The sequence below is a fragment of the Schistosoma haematobium genome, chromosome 1 (assembly GCF_000699445.3).
Source record: "Schistosoma haematobium chromosome 1, whole genome shotgun sequence".
Classification (NCBI taxonomy): Eukaryota; Metazoa; Platyhelminthes; class Trematoda; order Strigeidida; family Schistosomatidae; genus Schistosoma; species Schistosoma haematobium.
In genome coordinates, this window is record NC_067196.1 from 78442315 (window position 1) to 78461677 (window position 19363).

General features: G+C 31.1%; 1 protein-coding gene across 2 annotated transcripts in view; it reads right to left on the reverse strand.

Annotated features, from left to right (window-relative positions):
- Positions 1-7467, reverse strand: part of MS3_00002189 (uncharacterized protein) — a 58776-nt gene extending 51309 nt beyond the window's left edge. Inside the window, exons 1-2 of one of the 2 annotated variants that reach the window (XM_012940284.2) lie at positions 7399-7467; positions 7004-7234 (exon numbers count right to left, since the gene is read on the reverse strand). In XM_012940284.2, the coding sequence (XP_012795738.1) occupies positions 7004-7019 (16 nt within the window). In that variant the 5' untranslated portion in view covers positions 7020-7234; positions 7399-7467. Of the gene's footprint in view, positions 1-7003; positions 7235-7398 lie in introns of those variants that run through there. The other variant, XM_051209758.1, reaches the window with a different exon arrangement.
- Positions 7468-19363: the final 11896 nt, after the last annotated feature.

The window sequence follows — 19363 nt, forward strand, 5'->3', positions numbered from 1 at the left end:
TTTGTTCTTTCATTTCATTAGTAATCTACTATGAAAATGTAATAAAGAAAAAGAAACGCTTTGGTGCTTATTCCATGGTTCTATAAATTTGTCGGATATAAACTCAAAGTTACATCTTGATATTGATCGTTAGCTTTTTCTTCGTTCCTAATCAACATTCAGATAAATCATAGGAATTACTTAGACGATTTTCACTGGGTGGGACGAGAGGTGTTATAATGATATTAAAGAATGGGTCATTCCTAATAGTTATATTTGAAATTGAACAGTGAAAGCAAAAGAAGATTCTTTTTAGCTAGATCAGTGGTAGAAAACAGTATGCCATTTCAATGTTACTAAATGTTTCCAGTGTTTCCAGGTTTTCCAGGGTGGTCTAGCTTCAACTGACTCATGATCTTAACCATTGAAATTGTTTCCATTAAATTAGTGAGACCCTTGGGTTTGTAAATTAGTTGTCAATCAGTCAATTACGAAGTAATATGGAGGATTCAACTGCTGAAAATGTCACATTTCACACAAGTAGTGCAATAAAGAAAATAACTAAACTGAAAAATATTGAATTCAAAAGTCATACCAGTAATGGTGTAAATTTAAATGAGGTGAATTTGGTTAAGAATGAACGATTCAAAATAAAAATGAAAATCAAGGGATTGTAATATGTAGATCTAAAAAAGAATAAAGAATGTGAACATCTATTTCGGTGCTTTAAATTAGGGTTTTTAACTGGAGAATAAGACGTTTTGGTTGTAAGGTATGAACAGAATGTGTGTGACATTCGATATAGCTTAATTCATCAGTAAATGACTTAGTTTACGGTTGTCCTACTCTAGACTGATCAGCAATAACCATTTTCCCAAACTATAACTTGCTGGTCACCACAGTGTACTAGAGTAAGTTGTAGCTGAGAACTCCCCAGTACATGATCTAACTACGTCACAACCTATAGATGGGTAAATTTTACTAATACATTGATTTAACTTCAAGTTTCCGTACTTATGTGAGTTGCAGTAATATAGTTCCATGGTAATTTATACGTCATCTCACAATGTTTTCATTATATTGACTGGTTAATTCAGTATATAATCTTTATATCTATTAATCAAATTTACACTGTCAAGTTATCAATATTCTTCATGATAGAGATTGCATAGCTGTTTTTGAATGTTACTGCGGCTAAAAACCGACCTTAGTATATTACTGAAAACCTGGAAGGATTGGGTAGCTATATTTACCCAAAATGGGACTCCTCAGCAATATGTATCAATAACCTTAAAATGGATCAAATCCAGGACCTCCAGGTTTTGTAGAGAGTGCTTGACCTCAGGATCTCTAAGCAGCGTATGAGAAATTTATCCACATAAGACAATGGCGTTTAGTTGAGGATCATCGCTAGTTGGCTGAAGTTAGACATGTTAACCTGGGAACTCTCCAGTACATGATCTAATAACATCACATACTATAGATGGGCTACCAATATCTAAGCTTCATTATTGTTAGTCAGATATGAAAATATGTAAATTAAATGATCATATATATATATATATATATATGAGGGTCTAGATATAAGCACTTATTATTCTTAAATGAATTCTAATATAAAGTCAATTATTTAGTTAACTCAAACAATTAACATTCTTTCTGTCATCAAAAAAGTCGTATGTTTTTTATTCATGTGATCAGTTGGATAATGAAATAGTTGATAAGTTTGCCAAATGTTTTTAAAAAATATAAAAAAATAACAATAATACTAAAGTCTAAAAGATGTCGTCTAATAATTCACGTTTTAATGTAGATATAAAATTGTTACACTATTCTTTTAGAAAAAAAAAGAAAGTAAATATCCTATCTTACCATTCAGAATGTAATTTAATGCTTCCACGTGGTCTGATGTTGAGTATTCAAATAATACTTAAGTTATATAGCGTAACCAGAAAGTTTATTAAATATATGTGAATGGTTTAATTATAAGATTAACACAATTTGAAATGGGTATATAATCCCTGACAACATTTTCTAATTAATTATTAAAACACAATTCATATGAACGAAGAATTTTCTTTTCAATAATTTCTCATCAGGTTCTACAATTATCTCATATCCAAATGAATAATCCAAAAAAAATTGGCCAGATTTAAGGTAGAGTAACTTGTTCCACAGAGCAGTTGAACTGATAGATACAGAAAGAGGTGGCTAGTCTAAATACTTTATCTTTCAACCTCGGAGTGATTATTGGACCTGTGGAAAATATTAGTTGTAGTCTACCTGGATTAAAAGTCCTTTGAATTGATCTGTTTAATTTCAGTTATATTGGCAGATGTTCTGAGAATTTGTACATTTGGGCTCGTGAGCATCTCCCGGTGTGGTTAAGCAAAGGTGTAGTCGAAACAGTTAACAACTCCATTTTAACCCGTTTAATTCAGACGGGACATATAGCCAACATAGAGCAATCTTTCTCGATAATATATCGTGTTAACAGCAGTCTACCTAATTCCATCAGACTGAGAATCCTACAGACGGCTGAAGTAATTAATATTCGGATCAAAAAGCCAGAGTTTTGCATCCAAAAAAATTATTTTCAGCCTCTCCTTTTACCCTGATCAACTTTAGGGCCAACTAGTTAAGAATCAATCTTAAAATACAGTGACGTAATTTGATTAATGTTCATTTTTATGTCGCAAACTTATCTTATTATTATCATCATCAGTTTAGGGGTTGTGGAGATTGTTAAGTTTTTGATTGAGATCATGAACCAATTGATGTTAGACCACCATTGAAAACCTGGAAGCAATGGACGGCCGTTACGTGGATTGGTTGAGGTTGGACATTAACAAAATTGGATGCCGGCTCAGTGGTCCAGTAGGTTAAGCGTTCGCACGCGAGACTGAAGGTCCTGGGTTCGAATCCCGCGAGCGGGATCATGGATGTGCACTTCTGAGGAGTCCCACGATAGGACGGAACGACCACCCTTGTCTACTCTATCTGACCTACTTCATATTCTACATATTACGTAATTTATGATTTTTATTCCATTATTTTCTCTTTCTCACCCCATGTTGATTATATTTATTCTGACCATTTATCTCACAATTTCATTTCACTTATAAACTGATTCAAGTTAGCAACTTCATATTATTCAACCCCAACATTAACGATCTGATTTGATTTTATATAACAAACAACAATTCTTAATCCATATATTACAATTTCCAAATGATGTACTCTGCCTTAAATCTGGCCAATTTTATGGATTATTGCATTGGATATGAGGTAATTGTAGAACCTGATGAGAAATGATTGAAAAAAATCTTCGTTCATATTAATTGTGTTTTAATATAATGGGGATTTGTCAGTGATTAATTGTTGTCGAATTGAGGTCAACTTTTTTTCAATTTTTTGATGAAGTTTTGTTCTCTGAACTGAATGGTTTGGTCGTGGAGCTTTCATTGTTATTTTGAACAACATCACTAGCACAAACTTCAGGTATGATGAAAGTTCCATGATCAAACCATCCAACTTAAAGAACAAAATTCCGTCAAAATCATCCACCTAAGTTATAAATCTTCTCCATCGTTTCGAGGTTAACTATTGTTGCTTTTAAAATAAAAACTTTATAATTCTCTTTAATTTAAATCACAATGAAGAATATCCCATTTTTAAGCGCAACATTAATATAATTTTATTCTTATATCCTATAATAAGTTTATCATGTTAAACAGGCATAATTAGTTATCTACGGTTTTCTTGTTGAAATGAGTTATTCGTTAATCATTGATTGTATGGATTGGAAATTTTATTATCTAAGATTTACATGAATTATGTTTAACTCGTGTTAAAAATTTGTGATACCTTAGTGAAATCGATGAAGTATTACATAACTGTTATTATGTAAATTAGTTGAATGTCCATTGATTTAAACTGGTAATTACCATGTAAAATGTTCATAGCAAAATTTCATGTAGGCTAAGTGGGATATAAATTCATGATATCATGCGTTTAAGTGGAATCTTATATGAAATATGATGAATAAAAAAAAGGAATGATATGATTACCAAGGATAAAGGGAGAATCTGACGCGCAGGTATTTGCCCTTTATAGATATGATTAAAACAGGCAATCAGCATTAGACTAAAAACTGCATTGACAAGAACTTATCCTGCATCTAAATTGATTGTCCTGTCCAAAATAACATGTTCTTTGACACAATCAAAGGTCGATAAGTATCCCTTTCATGTTACCACCAACTGTGCACACATATGTACATGTATCTGTCAAAGTAGTTACATTGGTAGAACAGAAAGGAGAGCCTACGTCCGATTCAAAGAACATATTCCGAAGAGTTTAACATCAGAGGGACTAAAAGCATTCAGCAGTGCCATCGCATGACATCTCCTTGATACAGGACACGAAGTCGGTACACTGAAGTCCTTCAAGTTGATTAACAAACAATAAAACTCAAACCTTTTAAAACTTGCCGAAGCGATAGCAATCAAACGTCTAAAACCAGGTCTATGTATACAAAAAGAGACAGTAATAAATCTTTATTTGCCCTGGTAACATTACCCCCCCCTATTTATTTATTACGTCATTCACTATTCTAACTCTTTCCGAATTTTAAAGTTACATCATTCATAACTGACTGATTTCAATTCACATCTTTCTTTATTACCATTAATCGATTTTCAGTTATTTCACTTCATAATCATCTAGTATGTTTTTTTGATTCCGTGAGTTCTAATCACTATTTCAATGTTCTGGAACCTTCCCTTACAAACTTTATTTATTCGAAACAAAATTTTCATGATCTAATTAACTCTATCGGAATCTTCGCCCCATCGTGATACATATATTCATGTTTAATAACCCTCCTACGTATAAGTATGTCAGTATCTGTAATAACGTTGATTTTCAACTATTTTAGGTTGTAAGCAGCTGATGAGGAACTAACGAAACAAAATGAATTCATATTATTCTGCACCAGTCTTTGTTTGTGTATAAAACAGACATAGGCTTAAAGTATTTCATTAATTTAAATCAGTTGTAAATGATAAGCTTAACTACGATACATTTTATACTGATTTGATAAGAGGTTTATTATTTAATTAATATACAAAAGAATAAATTTACAAATAACACCTACTACTCATTAATTTCTCCTTAACTCCACGCAATGAAAGCTAAACGTGACACTTTAAAGTCAAAGTAAACTATAAAATTTACAATAGTGTTCTGTAAATATATGTTTTGTAACTAATCATTTCGTATCAGAAAGGGTTTTATGAATATTATAGTAATTCTAATCGTTGAAATCATGAGTCAATTGAAGATAGACCATCATGATAATCTTTTCTTTCTCAATTACACCTTATGTAATAATGAATTGAAATTATGTTTAATAACTTTCATCTCAAGTACCAATTTAATACAAGTTGATCTATAGTTGACTCATTACTAATTTTATGACTAGCAAGATTCAGTTTATTTTTCATAAAAATAAAAGAAGAAAAGGAATGGATGTTATATAATAAAATGTAAAGTGATTTTTTTTTGAAAGTCTCTTTTATGATTAACTACAGAATTGATAATGATAAATAATAAACACTATTACCAGTCTATGTCCTGCTTAAGTGATGTTACTCAATATATTACTCATTTAATGAAAATGTGTAATCATCTTCTATAATAATTAAATGAATAATAAATGAATATAAACACAGTTATAAATATTCGTAGCTAAAATTCTATACATTTAAGCTGATTAGGTTCAATTCCTTTTTAATTTTTTTATAACTGTTCCATAAATCAATATCCAAATTTGATTGGTTCTTTGGTGATTTTAATTATTACTCTGAAGAAGTCCAGACAAGTTAGCTGGACGAAACGTTGGAATTATTGAAATTTCAATCGCTAAGATTATTTCAAATATAATAATGTTCCATAAATGATTACAGTTTAAAGTAGTCGAAATTTAAGTAAAAAAAATCAACGTCAACCTAGTTCGTTGATATTCCTTTTCAGCCATGTTATTTTCTATTGAGTATTGTTTCAATTGGGAAGCAACATGTTAATTAATGAATGTTATATTATATGATAATGGGTATATAACGAATCATAGCTCTGCTACTTCATACCATTGAATTAATAAATTTAAATGTCAGTATATGTTCCGTATATAGAAGAATCCATGATAATAATAGGTTAGGATTGTTTTGATATTATTAGCAGATTTATTTAAGGTACAATGTGAAATTTAGTGAATTAGACAGTAATCTGAAATAATTGAGTCAGAGTATGCTACTTGTGGTAATAAGATGTAGTGTTCTGTGTCAACGGTTTAATTTCTGTACGTACCAGAACTTCATACGATATAGTGATGTATTATTTTGAATGCTACTACAATGTATAGTGATTTGAATATGTGCATAAACTGAATTTTTAAGAAAAGACATTTAACATTTAAAAGTTTATTGACTTTAAATTCCAGATGCTGATTGAACATAAAATGTAAACTTCTAATACAAATTTTATAGACAATTTTAATCTAAAATTGTTACAAATATTTTAAATCGGATATTTATAAGCAAAGATGGATGGTGGCTGGAAGTGGAATGTAGTACGTCCTATTATGAACTCGTCAGCTGGATGTACCTATATCTTAGAGTTGGGAAGATTCAGGCAAACAATACCAAACAGATATTTATAATTTGCAATGCTATTAATTAATTATTTTGAATAAATATGGAAAGTGGACCTATAGTAAAATAAATTTCAAAATGCCAATTTTGTCGAACAGGCGTTTATACTTGACAAAACGTATTTCAAACAAGTGAATTGGCATAGTAACGAAAAATAGTTTCATATCATGAAAACTATTATTTTATGTGGGGGGGAGTCATTAAAATAAAATAACATTTGTGTAACTTAAAGTATATATTCTAAAATATTGTAGATAAATTTGGATAAAACACTAAAATAACTGGTAAAAATGTTAACACCACACACTGACTTGTATTTTTCAGCATCTTTTTTGAAATATTGAATCTGATTCACTGATAAATTATTCCGCAAGGAATATCATCAACAGTAATACAATATATCAAACATTAACAATGTGTATCCAATAAAAATTGTCTAAATTCTTTTGTAAAAGATCCGTAATTTAAAAGAACATTCCATTTATCAAAGTGGTTGTTAGTTATCAGAGATAGTTGTATTTTGTTTGAATCACTTGTTTGACCTATGTAAAGTAATACAAAAGAGAAGAAAAGAAAATACGACACAACATACTAAATTAAATATAGTTAGTAACATATACATATGTATGTGAACATCATGTATTCTGTGGTGTTTACTTTATCATATAATAACAAATGTTTGTCAAGTATTCTATACAATAAATACCATTAGTATGATTAGAATTTAACATTAAAAGAAATTATAAAATTTGTTAAATAAGACCACAAAAACAGTAGTGTATGTTGACTTATACCTAACTTACAAGCATATTTTAAGCATATTTATTACATAATAATAAAAAAATCGTTTGAATAATAACTTGTATGAGTACACCTACGCGAAGCGTCTTCTGTTTACCTTTATTCTTTATTTAATTTTATGAACATGTGTCTCTCTATCAATCTCTATATCAATCTGTTAAAGCATATGAATTTATACATGACCAGTAAAAACCTAAAATTCACATAATAAAGATAAGTGAACATAATTTACACTACATTTAAACAATGTTTGTACTTGTAAACGGGAACAGATATATCTATTTCTATGTATAAATATACAATAACTGATTGTGATTGTTAATGACTCTAAGGCAAAATAACTGATTGTAGATAATTCAGATTAGTTACCTCAACGAATCTAATCAAATATATAATAAAATATTTGGTCAATGAATGTTTCTTGGTTAATTCCAGGGATTTTTTGGAAAAAGTATGCATAAGCTGAGGTTAGACGCGTTCGCGCGAGACCGAAGTCCCTGGGTTCGGATACTGCGTGAGGAACCATGGGCGCGAGTCCTATACTACGACAAAACGATCGTCCAGTGCTTCTAGGTCTACAGTGGTGGTTTAACATTGATCGATTTATGATCTCAATTAGAAATTCTTTTCTTTACACATTGTTCTGCGTTGATGGAAGAACAGCCTAATTTCTACAGAAATTTCGATTCTCTTTTCTATCGTTCTAATCGTATATCTGAAGTTGCTTTTATACTTGAACGATATTCTTTATAGTAAAACTACTGACATGTTCGTGTGGTAAGCTATTATTTTGCGACTTCACACTCGGTTCTATAAATAAAACTACGATTGTCTTCTTCATTTTCTTCGCCACACTAGTTAGATTAAAACCTTCAGTTGTTGCATAGAGGAATTGTTGATTAAGACCCATCAGAAATCAAAATACATTTTAGATCATCAGTTGTGTATCGATTACAATTATCATAGTTCAGGAATAAAGTGAACAGAGATCACAGTGAAGAAATATATTGGAAGCTCGTGATCAGAATTGACAGTAAGTAAATTAATGTAACGAAAATGGATAATGATTTTCTTTCTCCTGAATCGTATTTTGGGTTCACGTATCCCAATCAACTACAGCTAATGATTTGTACTCGTCCAATGTTAACACTGAATCTAAAACATAGATTATCTAAGGTAGTTATTTCTTACTATGTATAAAAATCCAACATTTTATATTGGAGTTACATTGACTGATATTTTAAGAGTTCACTATTCCATACTACGAAACAACTTCCACTATGTTTAAGTGAAGGTATATTCAAGATATTAAAGAGTTTAATCTGAGATGAATATCAATCAGTTATTGCCCTTAAGGTGTCGTATCTACCAAAATTAATCTAGGAAAGATGATTAGGCTTTAAAAATTTCGGATAGTACAAATGGTATTCTCAACAACTAAATACAATAATAATGAAATACTTTCACAAAAAAGTAGATCCAGCTTCTTTTGCTAACTTGATTGCACACATATTCAATGAATGGATAATCAACTAGATAACAAAGTAACTAGATATGTCTAATTTGTTTATACCCTTCCGCTTGGTACTTTTTAAACCTAATTATTTTCTAATTTAATTATATTTTGTTGTTAAGCTCTGAAATAATTTATTTTTCATCACTATAGATATAGTATCAATCATATGATTAATATCAATCCGTTTACTACGTAATCTCGAATTGTGTACATAGTGTGAACAATTACTTTGTTATTTCTACAACTATACAATATATGTATTAACTTATTATTGTCACAGTTTATTTTACTCACAATCTGAATAGAGTATACTTTACATCTCTACCAGCTTTAATTATGTATATTCTCCGATTACCTTGTCTCATTAGTTCGATGTGATTACTATGGAATTTGCTTTGAATTTATCAAAAAAAATATTCAATTTATACATATGTAATTGTTTCACAGTGAGAATTAGTTCTTTTAATTATTTTAGATACGGCTTACTGACGAGTGTTAATGAGCCCAAAACCTAGGTCAAAAGTTTCTAGCCGACTACTTCCAACAACTTAACAGCAAAATATAATCAATGCGATATCGGGTCATTTAGAATAGTGGTCACGTTATGACTTTTTTGATGAAATTATATTGGCGTTAAGGACTAAAAAAAGCATGGTAATCATCATTTTTCGGTGATCAATCATTGTAAATAATCCATTCACTTTAAAAGTCAGGATAGTAAACATATAAACATTTGTAAATTGCTCATAACCTATACTCAAGGAACTTGATCTAACTGTTTATATGCTTGGTAATTCAGATTACCCAGAAAATCAAATGAACATTTGACATAGGCAAACGTAGTGAAATGTTGACCTGAGCAATAAAATCTCTATTAAGTATCTAAATTTTAGTGCTAGTTATCTTGTAGTAATTCTTAGATATTAAGTAAGAGAGCATTTACATTGGAATACCGTTGAATATTGCTGCTGAATTAATCATTTTTATTTAGACAGTCTCGTAGAAGTAATCACAATTAAGTATTTTAAAACACGATAGACTACAAAACATGAATTCAGTAAACATGTCAGTCTGATGTAGTATACTTTTTTCAGAACAAGAATATTAAATTAAACTGCATTTATTATCAGAAACGGGATTTTTTGGATATTATAGTAAATTAATAGTTGAATTCATGATTTAATTAAAGCTAGACCACCATGGAAAACCTGAAAGTACTGGACGGCCTTTTTGTCTTAGTATGGGACTCCTCAGCAGTGCGCATCCACGATCCCGCCCGCGGGATTTGAACCCAGGACCTGTTGGACTCATGAATCCAACTATTAAACTGAAATTATTTATTACCATGAAGGTAATTATTGGAGGGAAGTTGACTGAATAAACACGTTGAACTTTCATGTAATAAATACAGTTGTTGTGCTAAGTATTTAAATAACTCAGTCGATAAATTCCTATATTCATGGGTGTATCATTTAGTTCCCTTCGCTGAAATTCGTGTTTTAATTTTAATGTTTAAATGGGAATTATCTGTCAATAGTTCAAAACTGTCCAAACCAATAAATATTACAATTTACCAAAATGTTAATTCAACTGTGTTGTAATCTATTTTGATTGATCTACTTCTGTATGATGCATCGTGTTACAGTTATGCTCGTCATATTTAAAAAATCTTGGTTAAAACTGTCAATAAATGAAATAAAACAGCTGTATCTTTGATATATTCGTGAAGATTGTCTCCAGTCGTAAGCTTTTTTTTTATCGATTCCTCTTTCGAGGCTTCTACATAAATAACTATGAAAGTTAAATATGATCATGACATTTCGATCTATTTGCTTATAATAACTTTAAAGTGATTGGCTAATGAAAAGTTGTATAGAGAGTTGTTTATGTGAAATAGTTTTTCATTTGACTAAACAATGCATTTTAAAAATATAATTATTCACCTACTTGGTAACCTGATTGAAGATAGGTTTCTCACTCCTTATTTCTAATGCAAAAACACTCTGACCAAAGCTGAATACGACTACACTTAGTAAATAGTGAGGAATGTTTAGTAAATGAAAAATTGTGAAGATTATTATCAGAAATAATAACAAGATGAATTATCATTTGCATCGTTTGAAAGTCCTTATAGATACCTATGAATACGTATTGTTTTGATGGAGTTTTGTTCTTTGAACTGAATGGTTTGGTTGTGGAGCTTTCATCAAAATCATTCACCTGAGCTACAAGTCTTCTCCATCATACCTATTGTTCGAACTGAGTGTTATATATTCTATAGTTAAGTACTTCTATTGATTCAGACAATCATCTCATATAATTCATTTACTAACTCGAATCTATCCGTCCATTCCTTATAGATCAAGGGAATGGTTAAGGAGAAAAACGTTATTAATTAATTGAATGAGGTCTGTTGCAATATATCAGTGTGGTTGAATCATTATCAGTTATGAGTGAGATGTCAAGAGCTGCATCATTAGCAGATTTATAAAAAAAGGGTAAACAAAAAAGAGAAAACATTGAATGTTACTTTTTACATTTACAACATAATTCGCTACTTTTGAAGTGCAAAACTTATCGTACTTGTACAGTGATTCAAGAAATTGAATTCATTCATGAATTCATCGAGCTTACACGTTATTACGAGCTTGCGAGTCTGTTATTCTGAGAACAGTACAAAGTATTCGCTTGTTTACGACTACATTTCTTGAGAGTTCATACAAAAGACTATTTAATAATTTACTTTGGGATTTGAAAAATTTCAAAACTCAGCATAAAAACCACTTAGATATACTAGATTTAGAATATTAGAACACTAATCAAGTTAGGATGTTATTTGTCTGAACTGATCATCATAGTTGGTAAATGAAACGATAAAAACTGTTCCAAGGAAACTAATGCTTCTGTCATTATCTAATCACACTAAACTCCTCCACATTAATGACTATGTTTTGTGCAATCTAAATATCCTTAACATTGACTCATTTCCATTTATCTGTTGTTTTTTGGTAAATATCAAACTCAGTCATATCATAGATAAAAGAATTTTGTAATAACAAGATAAAAGGCATACGAGAGACTCGTGTGACATGTTTAGCTAGCCATCGTAAAAGTTTTGCTTGAGTAGATTTCATCTGTTTATATCATTCACCAACACACATGGTATTATTTTCAAGCATATACTCATTATGCTGCTAAATGCAACCGACTTGATGTACACTGTCGATCGAAACTTTTCATACTGACAGGAAACGTCACTAGTGTTAATAAGTCACATACTTACGCCTATAAGAATCTAGGAATAGCATTAGCTACCGACCAAGATCATAAAACGAAATCTGTCCTGAGCTATACCTTCCGAGTATTTCCAAATTGCCATTCACTCCTGCTTGAGCATCTGGGCTACCTGTTCCTGCCATCTAGAAATCTCAACAAGTTATCTATTTTTGTTTGTTTTAATATATCATTATGTTTATTAACCGCATAACCTATTCTGCTGCGTTTCTGAAAAGTGTACAACCTTTCGTTGTCAAAGTTACAAAAAACTCAATAAGAGATAACGTGGTTGCTGGCAATATACAACGAAAAGAATGTACATTATTCAGATGTTCATTTAGTGAACTGCTAACATCTAACTGGCGATCATTCAATATTTATCGCCAGGACCGACCAAGAAGAAAGAAACGGAAACTTGTTGAAATACTTTGCGCTGAGAATTCTATATTGTACCAAAAATATAATATTGAATAAAGCTAGTAATAATAATAATAATAATAATAATAATAATAATGGTTTCTTCCCCAATTCCTTATACTGCGTGTGCTTTGATCTTCTACTTTCCCGTTTACCTTCACGAGTACAAGTTAGTGTTTGCCTTGTGATGCAGTTTGATGATTTCCTCAACGTAAATCCTATCCACTTCCAACGTCTTTAACTAATCTCCTACTCTGTTGGAAGTTTGTTCGTTCTCTCTGACAGTAGGCTGTTGCTGATGGTTTCCCGTCAACGGACATTTCGTTTCATACGTTGACAATTGTTTATAAATACTTGTACGGTTTCGATGACGGTTGTAGCAGATCTTCAAGTTCAAGCTCCATAAAATAGAACTGTCTTGATGTTTGTATTGAAGAATCTCACTTTGATATTGGTTGACTGTTGTTTTGAGTTCCATATGTTCTTCAGTTGTAGAAATGTTGAACTTATTTTGCCGACCCTCACCTTGACGTCTGCATCTGATTCTCCTCTTTCATCGATGATGCTGTACAGGTACGTGAAACTTTCCACCTCTCTCAGAGTTTCTCCAACAAGTGTGATTGCATTGGTGTTCCCTGGGGAGAATTTGAGGATCTCGCTTTCCCTTGTTTATGTTGAGGCCTACTACTGCAGAGACTGCCGCTGCTACTCTGTTTGTCTTGACCTGCATTTGTTAGTGCGTATGAAATAGAAGAAACAGATAATCTGCGATGTCCGAATCGTCTGGTTGTCGATTGTATTGAGTGATTCCCATCAGATGTCGATCTCTTCATAATCCAGTCAAGCACCAGAAGAAAGAGAAAGAGCGACAGTAGATAGCCTTGTTTAACTCCGGTCCTCACTCGGAATGCGTTTGTCAGCTGTCCTACATCCACGAATTTGCAGTGTAGTTCGTCGTATAAATTCCGTATGATATTGACGAATTTCTCAGATACAACGTAGTATCGAAGATCTTTCCATAATATTCTCCAATCCACACTGTCAAACTCTATCTCACAATCAAGGAGGTTGATGTATGGTGACGAGTTCCATTCAACTGGTTGTTCAATGATGATCCATAATGTCACGATTCTATCTGTGCACAACCGATTTTTACAGATTCCGCTTTGTTGATAACAAACTTTAGCATCTACCGCGTCTTTCATCCGGTTCAGCAACACTCTACAGAAAACCACAGAGGTGGTTGACGAATGCTATTCAGCGGCCTATTCTCCTCCACGAGAGGTAACAGGCTTAAGTAAGTAAATTTTTATTATTCTTTTAATTTATAAAGAGTTATACAGTATGAATTTATTAAACCAATTAATTAGCATAGTTAACCGTCATGTATGATTTAAGATATCACCAAGGTTTTTTTTGTTTTTCATTAAATTAGTTGCTTGATCCATTCAAAATTTAGATTTTTATTTTTTTATTTTTTTTATGTATCTGTGTAATATTGTACGCAGATTACAATCTTTTTTCTTTTTTTTGACAGAACCTTGATATGAAATAAATTAATCTTAGTTTTTACATCAAAAAAAAACTTTTAATAATTTTGATCATACCTTTAATTAGTTTGCTCTTTTTTTTGCTTCAGATCTGGGGGACTAAACCAACAACAACAAAAAATTGAAAATTCCAATTTTTTTATTGAGCAATTCTATTTGTCATTGACAACTAACTTGCATCATTGATGAGAATTTTACAGTTTAGGTAGCAACTGCATGAAGTTAAATGAAAAAAAAGACTAGCAAACAGACTGTAATCATTAAAATAGTTGGTTTCTTAAGATCAATAAAATACATATTGGAGATCATAAATTTTTAAAAAAATCGTATAACAGATCTCACATGACGTAATATTACCATTATTATTAATATTATTATTATTATTATTATTGTTAATTCACCAAAGTCAATATGTTCTGTGAAAGTAATCTTATACAATAAGAAAATATTTTGGGAAGTTAAGTTTATTTAATAGACTTTTAATTACCCTTCTATTGTGATTTGCGCTTTTAGTAGCATATACTTTGAAAAGCTAGAAAAGATCTTCAAAGATAATGAATAGTCTTAGACTGTGTTGTAGTACAATAAACGTATTCATCTTAGAGATGAACGATACGGAAAATCGAATTGAAGTATTTCCAGTAATCAGTTAATCGAACAACAACAAGTCATTATCATATAAATGCTTAGTGGAACGAAGTAATCTAAAAGTCAGTTAGTGTTTTATCTAACATGAGATGATTTGACCTTCATTTTTCACTTCTTTCGAGAATTCTTCAGTGATTTTTTACACGTTTTTTTGTTTTGTCCCATCAACCTTCACCTAATTACACTACCATTAATGTTTGTTACTTTATGATTTTCTTATTTATAGTGAGCTTGTTACTGTGATTAGTATTATCATACTTGTTGTTCAACAAAGGTTTAGCAACACACGAAATTCATTACCCGCTTTCAGATTCGTCATACTATTATTATTATTATTATCGTCACCACTGTCAAGGTTATATTACTGATGCTTCCTTATATTTATTATAAATTGAATTATTTCATCTGACCTATGGTTAACAATGTGAACTTAGTGCTTGTAATGACTTTACGGTAAATTCTTTTACTTATTATGTTCTTTTATAATTGATGACCACTACCATTAGTGAACTGAATTGATTTGTACATGATTTATTCGAAACTATTTGTGAAGAACAGGATGTTAGTCATAAAATTGTATCAGAGAACACTGATGCAATCACACTTGATGGAGAAACTCTGAAAGAGATGGAAAGTTTCACTTGTGTGGATGGCATCATCGATGAACATGGAGGATCTGATGCAAACGTAAGGGCAAGGATTGGCAAAGCAAAGACTTCATTCCTACAATTGAAGAACATATGGAACTCAAAACAACAGTCAACCAATATCAAAGTGAGAATCTTCAATACGAACATCAAGTCAGTTCTATTGTATGGAGCTGAAACTTGAAGATCTGCTACAACCATCATCAAAGATGTTCAGGCAATTGTTGACAGTTGTTTATGCAAGATACCCAATGTCCGTCGGCTGGATATTATGAGCAATAGCCTACTGTGAGAGTGAACAAATTAGCTGCCGGTTGAAGATGAAATTAAGAAAAGACGTTGGAGGTGGTGGGTGGGATATACAACACGTAAATCATCAATCTGCATCATGAGGCAATCGCTAACCTGGAATTCTAAAGGGAAAAGTTTAAGAGGAAGGCCAAAGAACACATAGTGTCGGGAACTGAGGAAGATATCATAAGAATGAACAGCAATTGAGAATAACCGGAAGGGATGGCCCAGAACAGAGTTCGTTGGAGAATCTTGATAGGTGGCTTATGATACTTCACGAGTGATAACAGGCGTAAGCAAGTATGTAACTAACTAAAGAATTAATTCATGTCCTTATACTTGTTCACAGACTTACCGAATGATTGAAAAGTGAGTCTACATGAGAATATTTAAGGATTGAAGACTGGCCTAAATCCATAAACTCCAGGAATCCTTTAATCGTCTTCATTTTGGTTCTGTACTGATTTACTCGTCATCACTGTTGGATCTATGTCTATAATTATCTGAAACAGAGTATCGTTAAGTTTGACAGTTAATCAGTGGACACCCATATGAACACGATGAAACTGATTGCTTGATTTGGTGTAATTTTTCGAGGGAGTTAGTGAAGTTTGTTCTTTGCAGATAAAATTCCAGTTATCTTCTTTGCAGAATATCACTTTTCCATGGACTTAATCTTCACCATAGCTTTCTGTGATTTCATATTTCACTTGATATTTTTAATAACTTTTACTATTATTTCATATAATTTTTTATGATCAAATGTTTTGCATAGGAGTTAGGACATTAATGATAATTTTAGATGAATTAAGTTTTTTGAGAGATTTTTTTTGAAGATTGTCAAATGTGATTTTATAATAAATGAACTAAATTAAATCCTTCAAGTACTAACTTCTTTTATGTCTTGACAAAAGTTCTTTATTAAAAGTCATTATTTACGATGAGAATGCTCTGATATAGAAATCAATTTTTACTGAACTAAGGTCAAATATATCTACAGTTTGTCTGACTGTTACTAGCAGGAACTAACTATATTTCAGACGTGTTTACCTGAAACATGAACACAGTTTGAGTATTCAAGTTACATCAATATTTGTCCATTACAATGACAAGTAGTTTATTTTATGTTTGGTTTGTATATTACACTCAACTGTCCACCACAATATACGCTTGATAGGAAAGCTAAAACGAATGCAATATATTGACTAAAATTGCTTTAGGTTGACTAGTGATAGGAAAATTAGTTAACGTGCGGATAAACTTGACATTTTTCGTAGTTGTTAGAATACAGTTTATTTCAAAATTCTCAGTATAGAAGATATCTATGTAATTAAATTTAAATGTTGTAAAAGTTTAAACACATAATTATGAAGGGCATATATTAATGTTTTAAGTATTTTATTTAATCAAGCAATCATTGTCTGTAAATCTTGTCTATTATTTGAATATTTTACAATTCATATACATTAATTATACTATTATATATCCCTATCAAAATGTTAGATCCCGATAAACATAATGAATGGTAACGTTAGGATCCTTTTATGGACCAATACTAAACGTATATTTTTATCGTATAGTTGTTAAATAGCTAAACTGTTTATATTCATGTTCCTTTTATTATAAGCCTTATTTTGACCTATGAGCCATTAATATACGTTTTACCATTCTTGAGTTATACCCAGTATATTAATTACTACCTCCCTCATTCACAGCCACATCTGGCTAATTCTTGTACAAATATTGTTTCATATTTTATTGGTACGTTGTGGTCTGCTTGATTGGTATATAAACAGAATATGTTTGAAATATAATGATTTATATTACAGAGGCTGAGATTGGCGTTCTGGACTTATCTGGCTGGGCTAGACGGAAAGCAGGGCCAATCAGGACTCTAGGCTGCTCATACGTGTTTTACGCGTCTTTGATCCGATCGATAAGTCACTGCTCTCTAATCGGTGGTCACAAGTTATAATACAAAACCACTATCTATAACATTAATTATGAGGTAGTAATGTGAAATATGTTGCTTGATTTATCAATGTTTCTAAGCAACAGAAATTTCTGTAAATAGTCGGGAGTGCCGTATTTTTTTTCTGGGAACATAATTCAGTGATGAATGTAACAATATATAACTGGTAACTTCAAATTATGAAGTTTTGTTTCAAAGTAATTTAATTTGTACTTAATTGTTTTCATTAAACATGTGATATTTAATAACATGTGTGGACTGTTTTATTACTATATAAATTGCCTAGGTTTCAAGTACCTAATTAGTAATACCTTTTAGAAATAAGTGTAATATTTATTATTGTATGGAATATTTTTAATTCAGTTTGTTACCATGGAAAGAAGGTAAAAGCTATTGAAAATATGATGTATATATTACATTCCATTGCAACTGTCGTTACACACATTAACTTAAAACTCATTAATTTCAAAATCAGAAGTCTACATATTGAAAACGGCTGTTTTATGCAAATAGAACGATGTCTCGCCCATACCATGGTAATAAATGATGTATTACATAATAAATAATGCATAAAAAACAAGGGTTTATGAAAACAGAAATGACGGAAACTAATTTAGAGTTTTGAATATTTCAAGAGATGTTTTACAAATTTGATATATTAGTTTTACTAGCATTACTATTATTACTCAATTTTCCAGTTGATCAAAAGTCCAACTTATGCTCTTACTAAAGATCTGAATCACTCAATTACGAAACATTGTCGTTTGTAAATGTACGTAGGTCAGAATTACTTATCATCAATAACAATTGTTTGTTAATCCCCTTAGGTAACTCAGTTTAAACTTCATGCTATTCAGGGTCAACACGGCTTATCATTTATTCTTGAAAACATGAATTATAGTTTCTGCTTGAATTAAAAATTATCTTCACGTTATACTTTTTATTTGGATAAATCATTTATACTACTTATGAGTAACTTGACGTTTTATACTCTCTAGAAGATGATCATTTGGCATTGGCCTAATGGCGAAATCAATTTAATCTCGGCCTGGTTTCAACCTTATTTACGTTTAAAGGAACTTTATATAAACAAACGAACAGAGTGGTCGATTGTCAATGATTTGCCCATATCCCATCCCGGATGTCAATAGAACATGCATTTGGCTTAGATATCTAGATGACAGTTACATGAGGAACATTTCTGAACTGGTAAATACGTTTTCAGCGCTCACAAAATTCGAGAATGGTGATGAACACAGTAAACTACCACTTTTAGAGTGTTTAGTTTAAAGAAATTCAACTAGAAGTCTAAAGCTAATCACCTACCGCAAACCGACACAATTAAATCGATATACTGGTTTCACCATGGCATATCCAATCAACCCAAAAATCTGTTCACTTCTAAGCCTATTGAGACGGATGTCAAAATTCATTATATCAGATGAAGAGAAACATCTTAAACTTAAATACCTTTCCCATGAATCTTACTAAAACTATGCTAGAACGTAATTTCCTTTCATCTGATGATAGTAAATTAAATGAATTATCATGAA